At 49.6% G+C, this 18,448-nt stretch overlaps 1 protein-coding gene across 5 annotated transcripts in view; it reads left to right on the forward strand.

Annotated features, from left to right (window-relative positions):
- The window catches only part of PHLDB3 (pleckstrin homology like domain family B member 3), a 61,776-nt gene that overhangs the window by 7,638 nt on the left and 35,690 nt on the right, over positions 1 to 18,448 (forward strand). For 4 of the 5 annotated variants that reach the window (XM_029576400.1, XM_029576398.1, XM_029576401.1 and 1 more), the window contains 4 exons: positions 3,543 to 3,863; positions 5,440 to 5,583; positions 8,980 to 9,117; positions 9,330 to 9,458. In XM_029576400.1, coding sequence (XP_029432260.1) covers positions 3,606 to 3,863; positions 5,440 to 5,583; positions 8,980 to 9,117; positions 9,330 to 9,458 — 669 coding nt within the window. In that variant the 5' untranslated portion in view covers positions 3,543 to 3,605. The remainder of the gene's footprint in view (positions 1 to 3,542; positions 3,864 to 5,439; positions 5,584 to 8,979; positions 9,118 to 9,329; positions 9,459 to 18,448) is intronic. The other variant, XM_029576402.1, reaches the window with a different exon arrangement.

Consider the following 18,448-nt stretch of genomic DNA (forward strand, 5'->3'; position numbering starts at 1 on the left):
CCTGGTTGAGAGGGGCAGGAAGAGGCTGGCAGGATCTCTGCATGGATTTGACAGGCAAATGAAGGTGGCAAGATGTTGCATGCAAAGGCCCTGGGACCTAAAATTGTGCCAAAGCTAAGTACCAGGGTTTAGACTGATAACTACAGATTTTGTTTCACCTGCTGCCTCAAAAAGAGCATTCCTTCCCACTTGGTGCCATCATGCACAGTTTTTCTCCTTGCTCGGTCTCCATCCAGCCCTCATTAGGGAGTCACTATGCAAGATCGCTCTCCTGACTTGGTGCTGCGTTCCTTTCATCAGCAGGTTCTCGCAAGCATGGCCTCTTTCCTTACTGCTCCCCGTTCAGGGTGCTGCCAGGCATGACCCTCTTTAGCAGCAACCGCAGCCTGGTGAGCTCTCCCATGCATTCATATAGTCGCACTGATCCCTAAGCCTTATAGCCCTCTGGTGGCATACCCCTTCCGGTCTTGCATGCCTCCAAAGCTCCCTGCCTTGTATTTACGTAAGCCAGGGTGTTGACATGTGTGAGGTGTGTCCGTATGAACAAATTGTTCATGAAGAAAACAAAACAGGGCACTGGAAAAAAACAGCCCATAAAAAGTGCTGATCCGGTGCCAGGATCTTGTCAGGGAAAATGCACACAGATCATCTCTCAGCCTGGGGAAAGGGGGTGTAGAATATCCCAAGTAGTGTCCTGGGCCTGGGAGTGTCCTGCCACTGACACCGTATGGGACCGCCGGCAAGCCCCTTTTACCCTCCCTGTGCGTCAGTTAATCTAATTGTAATTGGGTAAAAATTACAGTAATATTGTTATGGCTCCTCTGTGGAAGATGATATGCAGGTGCAAGCCATTGAGAACAAATGCATCGCCTAATGTATTAGAAGCTGGAAAGAGTGATCTCCTTCCTAGTTCCTTTGGCACGGAGGTGAATCAGGGCTGGGAATAATACGTTTTGGATTTTTAGTTCTTCTTTCCAAATAATGCTCAAGACATCTTACAGCATTATTTGAAGTCGGGTAGAATTAGTCCCTTCCACAAAGAGCTTATAGCCTTAAGTAGATAGATACCTGAGGCAACGGGAGATGACGTCATTCATCCCAGGTCACAAGGAATGGCAGAAGTGGAATCTGAACCCTGGTTCTTAGCCCATTGTTGTAACCACCAGACCATGCTTTATGCTAATGACTTTCTAACAACATCTTTAGCCACCCGCAACCAGAGATGCCAAATGCAGGCCTGAACGCACAGAACAAACAGGAGTGGAAATGAAGGGATTAAATTCTACAAGACCCTCGGAGAGAAAAATCCCAAAGAGTCAGACCTGGCAGCCGACCCCCCATCCATTCTCACAGACGGAGACAGACTCTCAGCCCTCTCTCCTTCAGGCTCTTTCTGATCATGAACCAGACCCAGAGAAAAGATCCCTTGCGCTCTAAGCGTTCCTGTCCCCCTTATCACAATCACAAAATAGGCAGGCAGATTCCCTGTGCAACTGGTTTTCCCGCTCATTGCTAGGGTTGTTTTTCCCGGAATCTCTTTATTTTTCACAGAAACATGCACAGACACAGTTGGGACATCTGATGTTACAAATATGATGTGACTGAGAAAAGCCTGAGTTGCTCCCCTCACCCTGAGAACCAAGCTTCAGGAAGCCGCAAAACGGATAAGGAAGGAAGTGCAAACCCTGCTTATGTGTGGGTTTTCTACTGCTTTTTAGCTTTGACCCTTCTCGGACTGAGGTCATTTGGCAACAGCGGAGGGGCCAGGACCAGGCACTGCTTTTACCCCTTCCTCTCTGTTCCCAAATTTGGACCCAACTGGTCGTGGTTTCCGTGGCTCATCCTGAACCCGGAGAGATGGACGGATTTTAATACAGCTGTCAGCTCTGATTGAAGAGCGTGGCTGCTGAAGCATCGCACCCGTAAATAAAACCTGAGCATACCAGCTCACCTTCTAAAGAGCGTACGGTACGATACGGAAACTCCACTTATCTAAAGTGGAGCTGAAAACTTTGAGGCTCGCTGGCACAGGAAAAAGAGAGCCCTGAGAGTTTACAAAGTCAAAAAAGGGTGTCCACATGGCATGGAATCTCATCTCTAGCATCCCCGGTTGACTGCTCTGGAGGAAGATCTGTCCTCTTCCAAACCCAAGCAGCTTTTTTTTTTTTTTGCTCCAGCCTCTTTTCTCTTTTCTGCTGTTTTTAGCCTCTTTTGGTCCCCTTTCCATTCCCTCTAGCCTCTTCTGGGTGGGCAGGGGACGGCCTGGGCCCCCCACAATGATGTGGAGATGCAGCAAACGAGAGTAGAGCCCTGCCATGCATAGCTGTGACTTATTACCCCGCACATTTTCACTCTTGTAGGCTGTGAGACCTTTAAAAAGCCTAAAGCTGCATAATCGGATGTATCGGTTGAAAACAGGAACCCAAAGAAGTTTCGGCTTTTGTGTTTTTTGTATATGATTCTCTCTCTGCTTTCATCTTGTCTTCACTGGACTCCTTTCATTCTTATTTTTTATCCTGTCTCCATCCTTTCCTACCTCTCTGCCCAGGGATGGTGCAAGAGTATTTGGTGCCTTAGGCGAACCCTCGGTCATGCAGTCCCATCCCCAACTTACCTAATGGTGGCAGCTCTAACAGTACTGCCTCTTCCCCTCTGGGCCTCATGCAGATGGGATTTTGCTGCCCTCCAAAATTTTTGAACTCTAGGTGGCCACCTAATTTGCCCAGTGGGAGCACCGACCCCGCCTTCATCTGACTCTACTCTTTCCTGTCACTGTCTCCCCTTCTTCATCTCACTAATCTTTTATCTCTCACCTGTTTATCCCCAGTTTGCTTCTTGAGTGAGCCTTCTCAGCACCTCGAGGGGGACAACATGTTAAGGTTCTGGGGCACTGAGCAAGGGCAGGATTGCAATAAGACAGCTAACATTATCTGCCTCCTGTTTGCCAATTTGGTCAAGATGCACCAGTTGGGTGACATAGGGGTCAATTCCCAGGCTCGTGATTTTAGGAAAAATCGTAGAATCTAAACTAAGGAAAGAAATTGGGTGACCGTAGGAGCATTGACCTTTATCACCTTTCTGAGGCAGATCCCAATTTCTGATCCCCCTTCCCCCTTTTTGATCCACCAATGGCTGAGCAAGAATCCAAAAACCCACATGCACTGGGGGATGACAGCATAGGTCAGGAGTTTCCCCATGACCTGATCTACAAATCACAAAGACCAGTTATCATTTCTCCCCTGATGAAGGTATGTGATAGTCCCTCTTCCCTTCCCTCTATTAATCGAAACTCAGCTGTCTCACCAGAAGTTATTCCTGTTTTGCGTGTGATAAGAATTGTGACTCCCAGTGCAGTAATTAATAGTTTAAAAAGCAAACATTTTGATTATTGGACAATGCAGAGTGGAACCACCTCAGGAAGTCCCTGCTGGGTTTTCTTTGCAGAAATAATGACCTTAGAAACATTTCTTCTGATAATGTCACCCTGCTTTCTCTATGCTCAGTATTTAACGTCTGTCTTTTCTCCACTGCCTATATTTTAGCTGTGAGGCTCCTTGCACGATCAGGGTGTGATCTCCGGCATCTGTACCATGCCCTGCTGAGCCATGGTTGTCCAGACTCCAGGAACCATCCTTGGCCAATCTGAGCTCTCGGCCTACCTGGCCTTGGCTAAGAAGAACTGGTGTGGCCCAGCAGAGGATATGGCCCCCAGGAAAAACCAGAACCCGGAGGTTGGGATGGAGAACCAGGCTGAAGAGCCGGAGGAAGACTCAGTCTCTTCAGAGGTCTGCTCTAGCCCTGGGGGTCCTACCGACAGTGCTGAGGAGGATGAAGGCAGCAGTACGGAGAGTGCTCACAATGGGGTAAGGCTGACTGCAATTTTTTTTTAGCCCAGGTCAAATCCAAACGGGGGAGGGGGAAATTCAGACTATCTGCCCCAGCTCTTTCCCCTCACCCCGGGTCTCATGACTCCAGCTAACGGCAGCTCATTATCTTCTGTACCATAAACGTGCACACTGGCCTTTCCCTCAACCCCGAGCAATAGGGGCGGCTACAGCTTTGGTTACAATTGACTAGCAGCAATGCATTGTGGGAGAGAATGGACCCTGAGCATAATAAGTCTATCCACCTCTGCACATAACAGTCCATAGAAAGATCCTAATCTCCTTTTTTTCTTCTTTATTTTTATTAAGTTTTTAAATAACCTACAAGAAATAAAATCTTGTACATGGAAACTTTAGGTATCTGAACACAAACATATAAGAAACAGCATAATAGAAAACGAATTCCCTAACATCTCATTACAGCAAAACTGGAAGAGGACAATTAAGTGGGAGAATAAAGAAACAACATAGGAAAAGCTTGACATGACCGGAGCTGCCATACCAATGCAAATCTGAGCGAGACTAACTGGGTGCAGAGGAGTCAAACAGCTGCTTTTTGGAGCCCAGAAATGTTCTCAGTTGTTCAGGAGAGAAGAAAATATAGCAATCATTCTGAAATTTGACAATACATTTACACGGATAGGGAGAGGAAACAGAACAAAGCACAAGGACATAGTTTGTTCTGGGGGGCAACAGGTCCATACAACTGTACAATCACCCATCCACCCCAAAGTTCCAGTACTGTGTATAAGCTTTTATATCTTCATACTGACCAATCAGAACCTACTCAGAGTGTTGATTCTAGATAAGTGCAGTACATTTCATTTGAGAATGTATTAGACCAATCAGCTAATGGGTCTGGGGTGTTGGCTGGCTGCATTCCAGCACGTAGCCAGAGTCCTTTGCATTCTGTGCCTTAACACTAGTATACAGGAATACAGCACTAAGAAGTGTCAGAAAAACAGTGCATACCTACATCAGCACCTGAAGCAGAGCTTCCCAAACCTGTCCCAAACAATGAATATGCATGAGATAAATCTGCATATATGCAATCTCTATGATATGCAGATTTATCTCATGCATATTCATTGTAGATATCCTGAAAACCTGACTGGCTGTGGGATCCCCATGACAGGTTTGCTTTAAGGCAAGAAATTATTGCTTTAGGTCAGGCCTTCCCCCCATGGGAAGGCCTGACCTAAAGCAATAATTTCTTGCCTTAAAACAAGAAAGTCTCTCTCTCTCTTGAGTTATTTTAGATATATCAGGGAAAATTCTCACATTCTGACCATGGTATGAAAAGTTCAAATGCCCAAAACAGGCTCTCATTATCTTACTAATATCTTATTCTGCAACAAAGGAGGCTAGCCAAGTGCCACATTCAATCACCTCAGGACCTGAGTTCTCCCAAAAATTGGTCAGGTTAATGAAAACTGTAGAGGCCCAAGGAAGGTTCTGATCTCCAACAGACTACATTCATGTGCCTTTGCATATGTGAGCGCGAAGACCAGATCCACGGTCATCTCTAAGATGTTCTTGGTATTCCTTGTAACAGGAGGAGAGCCCCATCCCCCAGAAGGAGGAGAAGGCCAGTGTCCCCCAGATACAGGCAGAGCAGCAGGCGATCATGACTCGCATCTCCAGACTGGAGCAACGAGTCAAGGAGCTCCAGCATCAGAAGAAGGAGCTTAGGATCGAGGTGAGGCTCACCTGTGCACTGTGAATGCCCCAAGGGCTCCACACTCACTTCCTCCAAGCTCAGCTCTCCTCAGCATCATGAGTCCCCCACACTGAGGCCTTCCCAGTACTACATCCACTGCTCCCCAAACTTGAGCCCTCTTCAGTACTGCCTCCTTGTGGGTCCAACAGCTTGTTCCCAAGCGGAGCTATCCGCAGGATAAACTGATCCCCATTTTAAATGGGCCACTTCTGTTTTTTTTTTTACAAATGTTCTGGGCCAGCCTGATGGCTCAGTTCTGTTTCTGTTATGTGTAAGACCTGGGTTCAGTTTCTGGGTCAGGCCTTCTGCTCCCTGAGCTGGCTGGGCCTGGGGATGCTATGGAGTTAGTGTTGGCAGTTCCTGGGAGAAGGGAGTCTCTGCCATCAGCGACCGGTGACATCTGCTAACTGGACTTAGAGTGGGGGTGTACCAGCTTTTGAAGGGAGTGGTGGTCTGTTTCCTCTGGCCAAGGACTGGCACTATAGTGGCTGATCTAGGAGGGGTGGAGGGCATTATATAATGGTGAAAAATGCAAGGTGGTTGTGAGTGAAGGCTGATGGTACTGGAGGCCCAGAGGAGCAGGAAGAATCTACCAGGACACACGACTCTCCTGCCTTTTGGTCTGACTGTACACAAAAAAAAGAGACATGTGACTGAATTCTGTGCATGATGCACACAGTCAGATCTAGGGTTTTGGAAAAGGGGGGTGGGATGGGAGTGGAAGGGCTGCAGATGAGGGGCATCGGCCTTTACTCCTTACGCCTGTCATTCTCATCTTCCTCCCTTCAGGACTGAATTTAGGACACCTATGGACAAGAGGGGGAAGGTGCTAAGGGGTGAGGATGCCAGAGTGCCACTTTGGCACCCCTTTGAAGGGAAGTGAGCAGCAGCAGACTCCTCTTCGACCCCAGTATTTGGTAGCTGCATATGTTGCCTTTGCCTAAATCTGAACCTGCCTCCCTTCAGCCATTTAGTTTCCTCTCTACCTACCCACTTCCATCTCTCTCTGTCTTCCCCTTCTTCCCAAGTTCTTTTCCAGCTACCCTCCTTTCAGTCAGCTACCTCTTCATCCCCTCCTCTTCTCAACCCCTGCATGTTCCTTTCTCTCTCCCACTCACTCCTCCCAGGTACCTATCATCTTCCCCCCACACCCTTAGATTCCTTTTTCTTTCTTCCCATGGCCCTCTCCATTTCTTACCTCCTTTCCCTGAGGTTTCTGTCCATCTCCCCCTCCTCTCTTTCAGGTTCTTGGGGCCCAGAGTAGTGGCAGGTGAGAACCCGGGGAGCGTGTGCTCCCTATTCTCTGTCCTTGTAATCAGGAAAAGGAGGTGGCGCAGCCAAAGATCCTGGGAGGGGAATGCGTGCTTGTGTTCCCATACTGCTGGCCTGCCATCACTGCCGCTGATCTGACAGCCAGGGGAAGATCGACCGTTGTAAGCATGGTCATGCTCGGTATGGCGTCCACTGAGGGCTGGAGTGGTGGCCACCCTGCCCACACGTGTCCACTTATTATGTGATTTCCGACAACCTCTGTGCTCCCAGTCTTCACTTCACACCTGTGGACGTTGCATCTCCTGGTTCTGGGTCTTCTATGCTTCTCACGCATCAGAATCAGTTCTCTGGTTCATCCAGTTTGGCATCTTCTTGAGTTCTGAGGAGGAGCTGGGCGGGGTCAGTGACACAGGGATCATTCGCACTGGAGAAACTGGTATTTCCAGCACGGAGTGTCAGAAAACACATGTTTGAAACTGGATAGAGGCATGAATCACGCTGGAGAGATCTTTCGGGTTGGAGGGAGGCAGGACGCTTTCTTCAAAATGTAGGAAACAGACGAAGCTGAAACCCACCCCTGTGACTCTGGTGCTCTTCCCCCCAAATTCATCAAAGGACTTGTAGTGAAGAAAAGAAAAGTGACTCCAACTCCCAGAATGTGCTGGTGGTAAACAGTCTGAAGCCCACAGGGCTCAATTTTCAAAGAGCTTAGGTGCCTGACTTTGGAAGATTGGTGTCTAAATTTAAGGACTTAAAAAAGGGCAGCAGCGTTAGGGTGGGGGAAAGAAAGTGAGGCACATATTACTGATTTTCAGCACTGTTTCCAAATTAGGCACCTAAATGTAGGTAAATGAATTGCGGGCCTAGATTTAGGAAATCCGTCAACTGAGCTGAAAATTCCCCTACATGTCAGCACCTAAGCCCCTAAGTGAAACGCTGAGCGCTTTTTTTTGAATATTGACTCTCATACTGCCCTACAACTTTTTAAACAGAAACACTTGAGAACTTTTAATTTCATCACAGGAATAAACATTTTTCAGGTTGTTTGGTACTGCAAGCACATGGACTTGGTTGCGTTACCGAGATGGCAATTTTTCCAAGGTGTTGCTGCAGGTCAAACAGTAGAATTGGACTTTTTGAATATTGCCTGAACTATGTGCGGCTAAAAGTAGGTATGGAGTGCTGCTGTGGGTAGGGAAGGCGCTCCTGGGGACAGAGTCTGGGTGGTGTCCGCACCTACGCATGTGCTTTTTGCATTTTCAGAGGTTTGCGTGTGATTTCATGGGACATAGCCACACAGAGAGTGGGTGGCAGGTCCATTCACGTGTGTTCTCTGACCCAATTTGCAAACGGAAGATTTCCCCTTTAGAAAATTGACATAAAGTCTGAGGCTGGGTAAAAAATACCTGCAGACTTTACCCTTATGTGCACAGTTTGAATGCTCCCTCCTCCCCCTCCCTCCGCAATCCAGTGAAGGCAGGCTGACCAGATCCTGCTTTTACCACATGGTGTACATGGAACTGTAATTCCGATTTTTCCCTAAGAAGAGCAGAACTTGGCATGCCTGTGCTGGGGGTGAAAACAGGCCCGTACAATCCCACCCTAGGTGACATGTAGACCAGACATGTTTGTGTTCAACCAAAGCTCGAACCTGCAGAGAAACAAGCAGAGAACAGGAGCACTCTGCCGCTGTGTACGAGGGAGAGTGCTTCCGTCCAGTACACACCGCCTGACTGTAATTACCTGGATTATAGGCAAACCTGCCAGCCCAAAATGTCCACCCGTCTCTAGCTATTTGCATACATTTCTCTCGCATTGCCTAGTTTGGTTGTGTTATTGGAGAGCAGGGTTATGAACTGGTGCCAGGTCAGGAGGGCCAGCCTGGGCTTTTCCTCCTTTGTATTATGGACCTGTAGTTGGAGAATGGATTTTTTAAAGAAAAAGTGGCATTATAGGCTCACAGCAGCAGTGGAGAAAACCTAGGACTGGCTTGAGCTGTCGATGTGACAGTTTGTAAGGAGGCCATGTGCTCGCTTTCTTACCCCAATCCCCTCTAGTGCTCCTGGTTGTTTATCACTGATCTGTGCGCTTCTTGGCTCTCAGATGGAGATGGAGGGGGCCCTGCTGGAGGGTGAGCTGAGGACGGAGCAGCAGGAGCTGACGAGGGAGGAAGAGGTGATCCAGGTGCTGCAAGGCAGGCTTGAAGACATCGAGAAGAAGTGCTTTGAGGAGAGAACAAAGGTGAGAGCTTGACAGTGGGGGGAAGTGTGGGGGAGGGGGCTTTGGGAAAGACAAACTTCAGTGGGACACTAGTGCAGATCTTCAGAATACCTTGGAAGTGAAGGAAAGGGGTCATTTGGAGTCTCCTTTGTAGCAGAGGACTTTCTGCAATGCTTATCTTGGTCCTCAGGGTAGGCCCCAAGCCCTCCCTTTATGTTGCATATTTCCTATAGGAAAGGACAACCCTGGTGGAAGAGAGAAGAAAGGTGGATGAGTTAGAGCGAAGATATGTGGAATACCAGAAACTGTTGAACAAGCAGCCAGAGAGTCTCAGGGAGCAGCTGAAGAAGCAGATTCAAGAGGTAAGGTGAAGCTCTCCCCCCTCAACCTCCTGAGATAAACGAGGTGGAAGCAGAGGGAGTCCATGGACATAGGATCCATGGACATAGGATCTTTAATTTTTCAGTTTAAACAGATTTTTCACTGATATAAATTCCCAGGTTTTTGCAAAGGTGACAATTCTGTCTAAATTGATTTTTTACCCTTATGTCGAAAACATAGCTGCAGGCCCGCAGTGTTTTCCAGCACCTTCTTCCCTAGAAGACTTGACAGTGGAGCATGCACAGGAACTGGGCCCGGGCTGTACAAGCCGCAAAAGATTCCGGGAGTAGTGTGCACACGCATGATGCAGCAACAGCCACATGCCCACACCCTAGGAGGAAGGAGAGAGACCAGCTCCATCGCCACCGGAGCTTCACTGTAGGAGGGAGGCCAAAGCTGCTGGGAAGGGAGGCTGGAGTGAACCCTGGAGCTGCTCTGTTGTTGGGAAGGCACGGGGAACTGTGTCCCCGGAGGAGGAGAGAAAAGAGAAGGGGACACTGGAAGGGGCAATGTAAAAAGGGAGATGCTGGGAGGGGGGAAGGAAGGAAGGAAAAACCTGGTTCCCTGTACGTACCCAGATCAGTCCAGACTGTGGGTTGAGCCTCTTTTCCAGCAGGTGGAGACAGACAAAAACTGAAAGGATGCCCTATATCAGGACAGAGCCTATCCTCTAACCCTTCAGTATTCGTCTGTCTCCAGCAGGTACAGCAGCTCACCCTTCGTTCTCTGCTTTAGGCTAGTCAGCCTTTCTTTCTTTTCTCCTTACGGATCAAGCAAGTACTTCTTTTTTTTCTTTAAGTATTAAAGGAATTTTTGTGTTTTTTTTCTTAGTGATTTTTTCTTTCTCCTGTGGGAGACGGTTCCGTCTCCCAGCTCTTGCCGGTCTCAGGGGGGCTTTGCCCCTTGTGCACTGCATAGCCTGATTCCGTGTCCGCTTCCAGGTGTGGGGACCGAGTCTCTCGGGGTCTTGTCTCCCCCCCTCTGGCTGCCGAGAGGGTTTAGAAACCCAACTGCTGTGCTCAGTTATAAAAAGAAGCTGAATAAATGGAAGAGAAAATTTCAGTTTCTATCCTAAGTTGTAGGTATTCCCCTACCTCCAACTTAATTGCAGCAGTAGACCCATATTTTTTTCTTTTTCTTTTTTCTTCTTTGGGTCTCAGGAGGCATTGAACTGGCAGCCAGACAGGCAGGAGTCAGCAAGTTTCCCCCCTGCTTCACTCCTGGCCTCTAGGCTGCCAATCAAATTTTTTCTCTGCAGCCTTTTTCTTTTCAGAGCGGCTCTGTCTTTGCCGCGGGAGGCAGCCTGCCTCTTCTCTGCAGCCCCCCTTCGAGTTTTGGCGAAGGGGCTTCTTCTGGGCCTCCCTGCCGGGTGGGGAGGGTCCCCCCTCGGCAGGGAAGGCATATTTAGCACGGAGATCAGTTCCCCAGAGCTTGGCCAGGCTGTTCTTAGGTCGGAAAGCCCGGGAATGGCGGCCATTTTGAATTTTTTATCGGCTCTGTTTTCGGAGCTCCCTGGGGCTGGGGGGCTGATTTTTTGACTGCTACCCCCCAATTTGAGCCCCCCAGCCCCCCAGGAAGGTTTTTTTTATCACCCTCTTGCCTCCCCCTCCCCCCCCTCGGGATTCTTTGGGCTCCTTTTGATTTGCTGCTCCCTCCCCCTGCGTAAATCCCTTAGCCTGCAGGCAGGAGGAGGTGGAAGGTCCAAAATAGTATTTTATTTAAAAAAAAAAAAGATTTTTTTCTCGCTGAGTAAATAATAATAAAATTTAATTTTCCCGCTCCATGCTGTTGATAGTTCGGCCGGCTACGGAGCTCCCGGGGTCCCCTGGGGCGCGGGTGGTCACGGATGCTCCCGGAGGTGCCCTCCCTCCCTCCTGACTTCCTGGCAGATCCAGTATTACCGGATCCGACCGCCAATCCGGTTGCGTCAGCTACCCTTCCACTCCTGGTACCGTCTCGTTGCCCAAGGATATAGCCCCGGTCCTGGCAGGATTCAGGGATCTGGCACACGCCTTCCCCTCCTCCCACGCCCACACAATTGCGCCTGCGGTAATAGCAGGCTCCCCGGCTGGGCCGTGCCCTGAGTGGTATGCATCTTTTTTACAAAAAAAAAAAACCCCCCAGAAACGATAATCCCTCCATGGACTATTCATGCGGTCGCGTTTCAGGAGGTTTTCCTGGCTTTCAAGTGGCCCCAGTACGCCCGCTCGAGGCTCATGTACTTTGCTATCCTAGTGCTGGGGGTGTGTTCCTATATGTGCAGCAGTCTCCTGCTGGGGGCAGGTCTCAGGTGGGGTCCATGTTAACTTTGCCCTGCGCCCGGGACCCCCCGTGGCCAGAGGCTACGCATACGACCCTTCTCTGCCCCAGGCACGGCTATAGCCTCGGCGATGCCCGTCACTCGGCCCCTCTAGCTGCGCCACTGGTCGGCCGATCTGCCCGCCACAGCCCGATGGGGTACTTTGCAGCCTGAAGGTAAGCTGTTCCTTTTTAAGGACCTTGCGCAACTAGTGGTTCCTCAGGGGAAAGTAAGGTCCATCAGCTTCCGAGGACCATCCAAATATCCCGGTCCTTTATACCCTCTCGTTCACGTTTTAGGGGCCAGCAACGGCATACCCCATGCGGGCACGGTGACTTCTCAGGGGGTTTGGTTCCTTCTTGATCGCAGTTTTGGTCGCAGCCTTCTTGTGGGCGCCATTCCTTCGCAAGGATGGCCCGCACGCTCAATTCTCACACCTGCACACACCCTGGAGTTTTCCATGCCTCATTCCTTGGCCTCCTTCCTGGGGGATCGCCTTCCCTGTTTTCCGTACACTGCGGCCAGATCCTGCCGGACCTGTGGTCCCCGACTTCTTCACAGACGGGTACGTCCTCGCTTTGCTCGAAATTATCGTGATTTTCTGTGTTCCCCATGCGGTCGATCCCTGTGACGCTCGGTAGAGCAATCACCGCCAAGCTCTTGTGTCTGGGCACGGACGCCCCGGTTCCTGGCAGTGTATTTGCCACGGGCCAGTATCCTATTTTCTTCTTTTGGCTCTCAGCCTCACCACAGTCATCCGGACTCTCCAGATCCCGCTTTTTTGCATGGACACCTTGCGAGCGGTCCTCGCTCCGTTTTGTCCCAGACCGTTCCTCGTCTCACTCATTTTTGACGAGGGCACATTCCATTTTTCGATTTATCATGGTTGACATAGTCTTCGTGTTCATGTCCTCCGCTGTGATTTCTAGGTCCGGGTGCTTCCTTTTCCTCTTGGGCAGCACCTTGAGCCTTCCCCAATGCCTGGGTGTTGGTGGCGGCAGTTCTATGTCGGGAATGACTCCTTGTCTTTTCTTATCTAGACGTCTGGCGCGTCAGGGCCAAGGAGGAGGTTCTTTGCCGGCGGGCGGTGTCTCGCGTGCTAGCTCTCCTCGCGTCCCTCGGGTGGATACTGATTCCCTCAGAGCAGTCTTTAGCCGTTCCAGGACTTAGAGTACACGGGAGCCCGCTTTGTCACCCGGGTGGGCAAGGTCTTCTTGCCTCGCGCGTGCGCCCTCCAGTTACCGACCAGTTTCAGAGTCTGCTCTTGCTGCCTTCTTCGACAGCTTGTGATTGCTTGCAGTCCTCGGGCTCCTTGGCTCCTACCATCGTCCTAGTCCCTTGGGTTTTTGCGCATATACCTCCGTTCCAGGCAACTTTGCTGTCCCGTTTGCTGCCACTGGCGGCATAGTTTCCCACGGTTCTCCCGTTTTTTGGGCTCTGCCATCGCTGACTTCCAGGGGTGGTTTCCCACCCCTCATTTGCTCCCGGGAATGCCTCCCAGTCCCTCAGTGGACATTGTAACCACGGATGCCAGTCCCTCGGGCTGGGATGTGGCCTGCCTCTCCCAGCATGCCCAGGGGATCTGGCCAGCGGCTCTGTCTCGCTGGTACATCAAGCGGTTGGAGGCTCGGACGTGTTCCTAGTTCTTCCCCCCCCCATCGAATATGAATGAACTGTATTCGATGGGGGGGGGGGGGGGGAAAGGCTGATGTGCACGGAGCAGGAGAGGGACCTTGGGGTGATAGTGTCTAATGATCTGAAGTCGGCGAAACAATGTGACAAGGCGATAGCTAAAGCCAGAAGAATGCTGGGCTGCATATAGAGAGAGGAATATCGAGTAAGAAAAGGGAAGTGATTATTCCCTTGTACAGGTCCTTGGTGAGGCCTCACCTGGAGTACTGTGTTCAGTTCTGGAGACTGTATCTTCAAAAAGACAAAGACAAGATGGAGGCGGTACAGAGAAGGGCGACCAGGAAGGTGGAGGATCTTCATCGGATGACGTACGAGGAGAGATTGAAGAATTTAAATATGTACACCCTGGAGGAAAGAAGGAGCAGAGGTGATATGATACAGACTTTCAGATACTTGAAAGGTGTTAATGATCCAAAGACAACGACAAACCTTTTCGGTAGGAAAAAAATCAGCAGAACCAGGGGTCACGATTTGAAGCTCCAGGGAGGAAGATTCAGAACCAATGTCAGGAAGTATTTCTTCACGGAGAGGGTGGTGGATGCCTGGAATGCCCTTCCGGAAGATGTGGTGAAGACCAGAACTGTGAAGGACTTCAAAGGGGCGTGGGATAAACACTGTGGATCCATAAAGTCAAGAGGCCACCAATGAAGAGTGGGTGACTCGCCAGAATGATGGCTACTGCCTGGAGACAATACCCTTATTAAATAAACATACACATTCTTACTGTGACTCCAACATCGCTCTAAGCTTCAACAGCAAGAGGAAATGTGGAAAAAAGGATTCACACTCACAAAGAGGGGAGTAGCTGGCTTGTTACGGTGGTTACTACCCCAAATCAAATAAGCCTGATACTTCACTTTCAATGCATATACAGCATAGTTCTCTGCTTCAACGGCAGGGGAGAAGAAAAGAGGGTTCGCACTCACAAAGCGGGGAGTAGCTGGCTTGTTACGGCGGTTACTACCCCAAACCAAATGTGCCTGATACTTCACTTTCGATGCATATCCAGCATGGCTCTCTGCTTCAACAGCATGGGAGAAGACTGATACTTCACGCATATCCAGCATAGCTCCCTGCTTCAACTGCAGGGGAGAAGAAAAACAACCAATAAGGGCTGTATAACATAGTCTGGGTAAAACAAATAAGCATGGGTGTAGCTTGCTTATTGCGGCGGCTACTACCCCTAACTAATCAAGCTAGATATTTCACTTGGATGCAGCTCCATCACTGCTCTCTACATTAAAGGTGGGGGTGGAAGGGAAATAGAACCAATAGCTAAGAGAAACAGATAAGTATGAGAGAAAAAATGTGTGAAGCTTGCTGGGCAGACTGGATGGGCCATTTGGTCTTCTTCTGCCGTCATTTCTATGTTTCTATGTTTCTATGTTTCTGGAGTTTCTTTTTCTTCTCCGCGGCAAGGTGCTACGGGCCTTACCAGACAACTCCACCTTCGTGGCTTGCATCACTTGCCCAAGTGGTGCTCGCAGCCTGCGAGTGGCCCTGGATATCAGCCTTCCCTTCGCCTGGGCACAGCGACATCTACAGTGCCCGGCGTCCTCCGTTCCGTGGGCTAGGGGAATGTTCAGGCTGAATTTTCAGTCGTCGATCGCTTGATCCCGGGGAGTGGGAATTCGCTGACACAGCCACGGCTCCCTCTCATAGACAGGTGGTCCCCTCCCACCTGGGCTTATGGCGCCTGTTTGCGATACCATGGCCTATTGGTCCTTCCGCTGGAGGAAGGTGTAGATGCTCTGGCTCTCCCTTGGTCGGCGGATGTTCTTCTCCCCCCCCCCCGTGGTCTCTGGTCGGGAAAGCCTCAGAACAATAGATCTCCTCCAGGGTCCCATGGTCCTGGTAGCACCCGAGTGGTCACGCCGTCTCGTGGTTCTGCTAGCTCCCGAGTGGCCGAGCAGGCTCTGGTTCGCGGTTCTCTTAACCTAGCGACGGCCTGACCTCTGCGGCCCAGACACCGGTAATCTTCGGCCAGGCTGATCGCGCTTGCCTAGCCCCCTGATTTTGAGTATGACAACGTCTCCGGTGCGAGGGTTATTAGAAGTAGGTCTTCTCCGCCTTGCTGCGGTCCCGGTATCAGTCGACTTCCCTGGCGACGGGCTTATCTGACTGTTTGAGTCTATTTGTGCGGCATTGGTTGTCTTGACGTCCTCCGCTCCGATCTTGTTAGTTTTTTCTTTGCCAAGCCAGTCTTTCTAGGGTATTTCCTTTCGGTTTCGAAGCGTACCGGTCTATCCTTTCGGCTCTCTCCTGGGTCGGGTGAACGGTCATCACTGAACGGTCATCCGTCTGCGTTTTGGTGTTTCAGGGGCGTCAGGCATCTACGTCCACCTCGCCCACTTTTCCGTCGTAGTGTTTTAATCTGGTTTTTCAGGCCCTCTCTTCGGTTCTGTCCGAACCCTTCCGTCGCGTTCCCTTGCAGGCTCTTACGCTTCCGACTGTCTTTCTGGCCTGTAGCTCCTAGTCTCGTCGGAGTTCGGAGACCCAAGCACTGTCCTGTCGGGAACCTTCTGTGTCCTCCCGACTCCGGGGTCTCCCTCGTACGGGCTCTTCCTTCTTGGTGACGGTTCTTCTAACTTCCCTGTCCACCAGGCGGCTGAACTCCTCGCATTCCCCTGCGACTGGTGGCGGTCTCCGTTCTCTTGATGCCATACTTGCTCCACTTCCTTCCTCCTGGTTACCTATGGCCTTTGTGAATCGGTCCATCCTTTTCCTCTTGAGTTGGTCCACTTGGAGTATGCCGGCTTCTGTATCCAATTTAGCACACTGGTTGACGGAAGCGTTTTCCTTGGTTTATCTTTGTCATGGTCGGGCGGTTCCCGAGGGTCTGACAACTCATTCACTTCGTTTTCGAGCTACTTCCTGGGTGAACAGTCACTGGATCTGTGGCAGTGCGGACACTTGGATGTCCTTCCTTATTTTTGATCGACGCTATCGCCCGGATGTACAAGCTCCGCTTTGGTTCTTTTGGGCTACAAGTACTTCGAGCAGGCCTGTCGTGGTCCCACCCGTTTTAGGGAAGCTTTGGTACATCCCACAGTCTGGACTGATCCGGGTACGTACAGGGAAAGGAAAATTAGTTCTTACCTGTTAATTTTCATTCCTGTAGTACCACGGATCAGTCCAGATGCCTTTCCCTGTATGTTGTCTTTGTCTGTCCTCTCAAAGCTTGTTTCTCTTACAGATTCTTCGAATTCCACGTCTCTTTTTTGGGCATAAATACTGAGCAAATACACCAGAAGCCTTGGTTGCCCAAGCACCAAGTATATGCAAGAGCGGTTAGTCATTCCTTATACCTTACATTGTTCTACTTCTGCTCCATTGAGCTTTCTGGTTACTTGCTTGATCCTACTTTGGTTTTGTTGTTTTCTGCTTTGACAAACGTTATACTGAAGGGTTAGAGGATAGGCTCTGTCCTGATATAGGGCATCCTTTCAGTTTTTGTCTGTCTCCACCTGCTGGAAAGGAGGCTCAACCCACAGTCTGGACTGATCCGTGGTACTACAGGAACGAAAATTAACAGGTAAGAACTAATTTTCCTGTGTGGGTGAGTCACTGGGAAGAAAGCAGAAGGGGAAAGGTGGAAATAAGAGGGGACACTGGAAGAAGGAAAAGACAGAGGTTTGCTGGGAGAGAAGGGGAGATGCTGGAGAGAGGGAGGGAGGAAGAGGGGAGACTCGGAGAAGTGCTCTTAATTTTCATCTAGCACTGTCAAGTTGGTGGCCCTCTTCATAAAAAGTTTGGGAATCACCGCACTAGGATCTTAATCTGCTTGATATGTTTTTTGTTTTATGGTCCTGGCTTCTGTCCGCCAACATAAATTGTGATATTTACCAGGTAAAAATTCCTGTTTATACTGATTTTCTTCTAATTGTGTTGTTATAATAAATAGTGGTAAATTCCTAGGTAAAATTAAATTAAAACTGACCATGAAGGTCCCTTAACATAATGGTGTAGATTTAAAAAGCAGTCATGTGCGCGCAGGCGCTCGCATGTTATAAAATCGCGGGTCAGCTCGCGCAAGGGGGTGCACAATTGGCTGCTGTGTCAGAGGCCTCTGGCCCCGCCCCTGGACCGCCTCTTTTTGCAAGCCCCAGGACTTACACGCGTCCCGGGCCTTTATGCGCGTGCCCTGGCACGCATAAGGCGATTTACGTGCGTAACCCTTTTAAAATCCAGCCCAATGGAATTAGAGACTTCCTTCCTTATCTTCACTTGCCCATGGAGTTATGTGTCATTGACCAAGGTCATTTCCTGGAAGCCACAGATGCTGTGTGGAAACCATGGACAGAGCATGATAATGCCATCACATTCCACACTTTTTTTTCCTGGGCGAAATTGCGAGTATTATATGCACCATACCATACAGCACATTCAAAGCATAGTTTTCATGATCCGTTCCTGATAAAAATCCAGCTTATTCACCACCTTCCTCATCCTCTTGTCCCAAATCCTGCTCTTATGGGCTTGGGCTTGTACTTTGGGTGTGGAAGGGGCACCATGGACTCTGTTTATCAATGGACGCAGAACAAGAGGAAACTCTTTGATAAATCTGACTGGTAAAAGTAAAAGAGACCACATAACGGAAACCCTGATGGAATTACACTGGCTACCCATTGAGCAAAGAATACAGTATAAAAGCCTTTGTACAATAGATAAGCTAATACATAATGAAAATGCTGATTGGCTGAATACAGCCCTCCACGTACACGTCCCTAACAGAAACCTGAGATCAGCTAATAATGCTTTACTGTCCATCCCCTCAATCAAAACAGCCAAACTAACCCAAGTAAGGGAAAGAGCGCTCTCCTTAGCAGGTCCTATGCTATGGAACTCCATGCCCGTCGAGATCCGCTTACAAAGAGACATCAAAACCTTCAGAAAACATTTAAAAACATGGTTATTCAAACAGGCATACCACAAAGAGAAAGGAGAGTAGAACACTGGGAAAAGAAAAGCGATTGGCAG

This window comes from Rhinatrema bivittatum, chromosome 14 (genome assembly GCF_901001135.1).
Source record: "Rhinatrema bivittatum chromosome 14, aRhiBiv1.1, whole genome shotgun sequence".
Lineage (NCBI taxonomy): Eukaryota > Metazoa > Chordata > Amphibia > Gymnophiona > Rhinatrematidae > Rhinatrema > Rhinatrema bivittatum.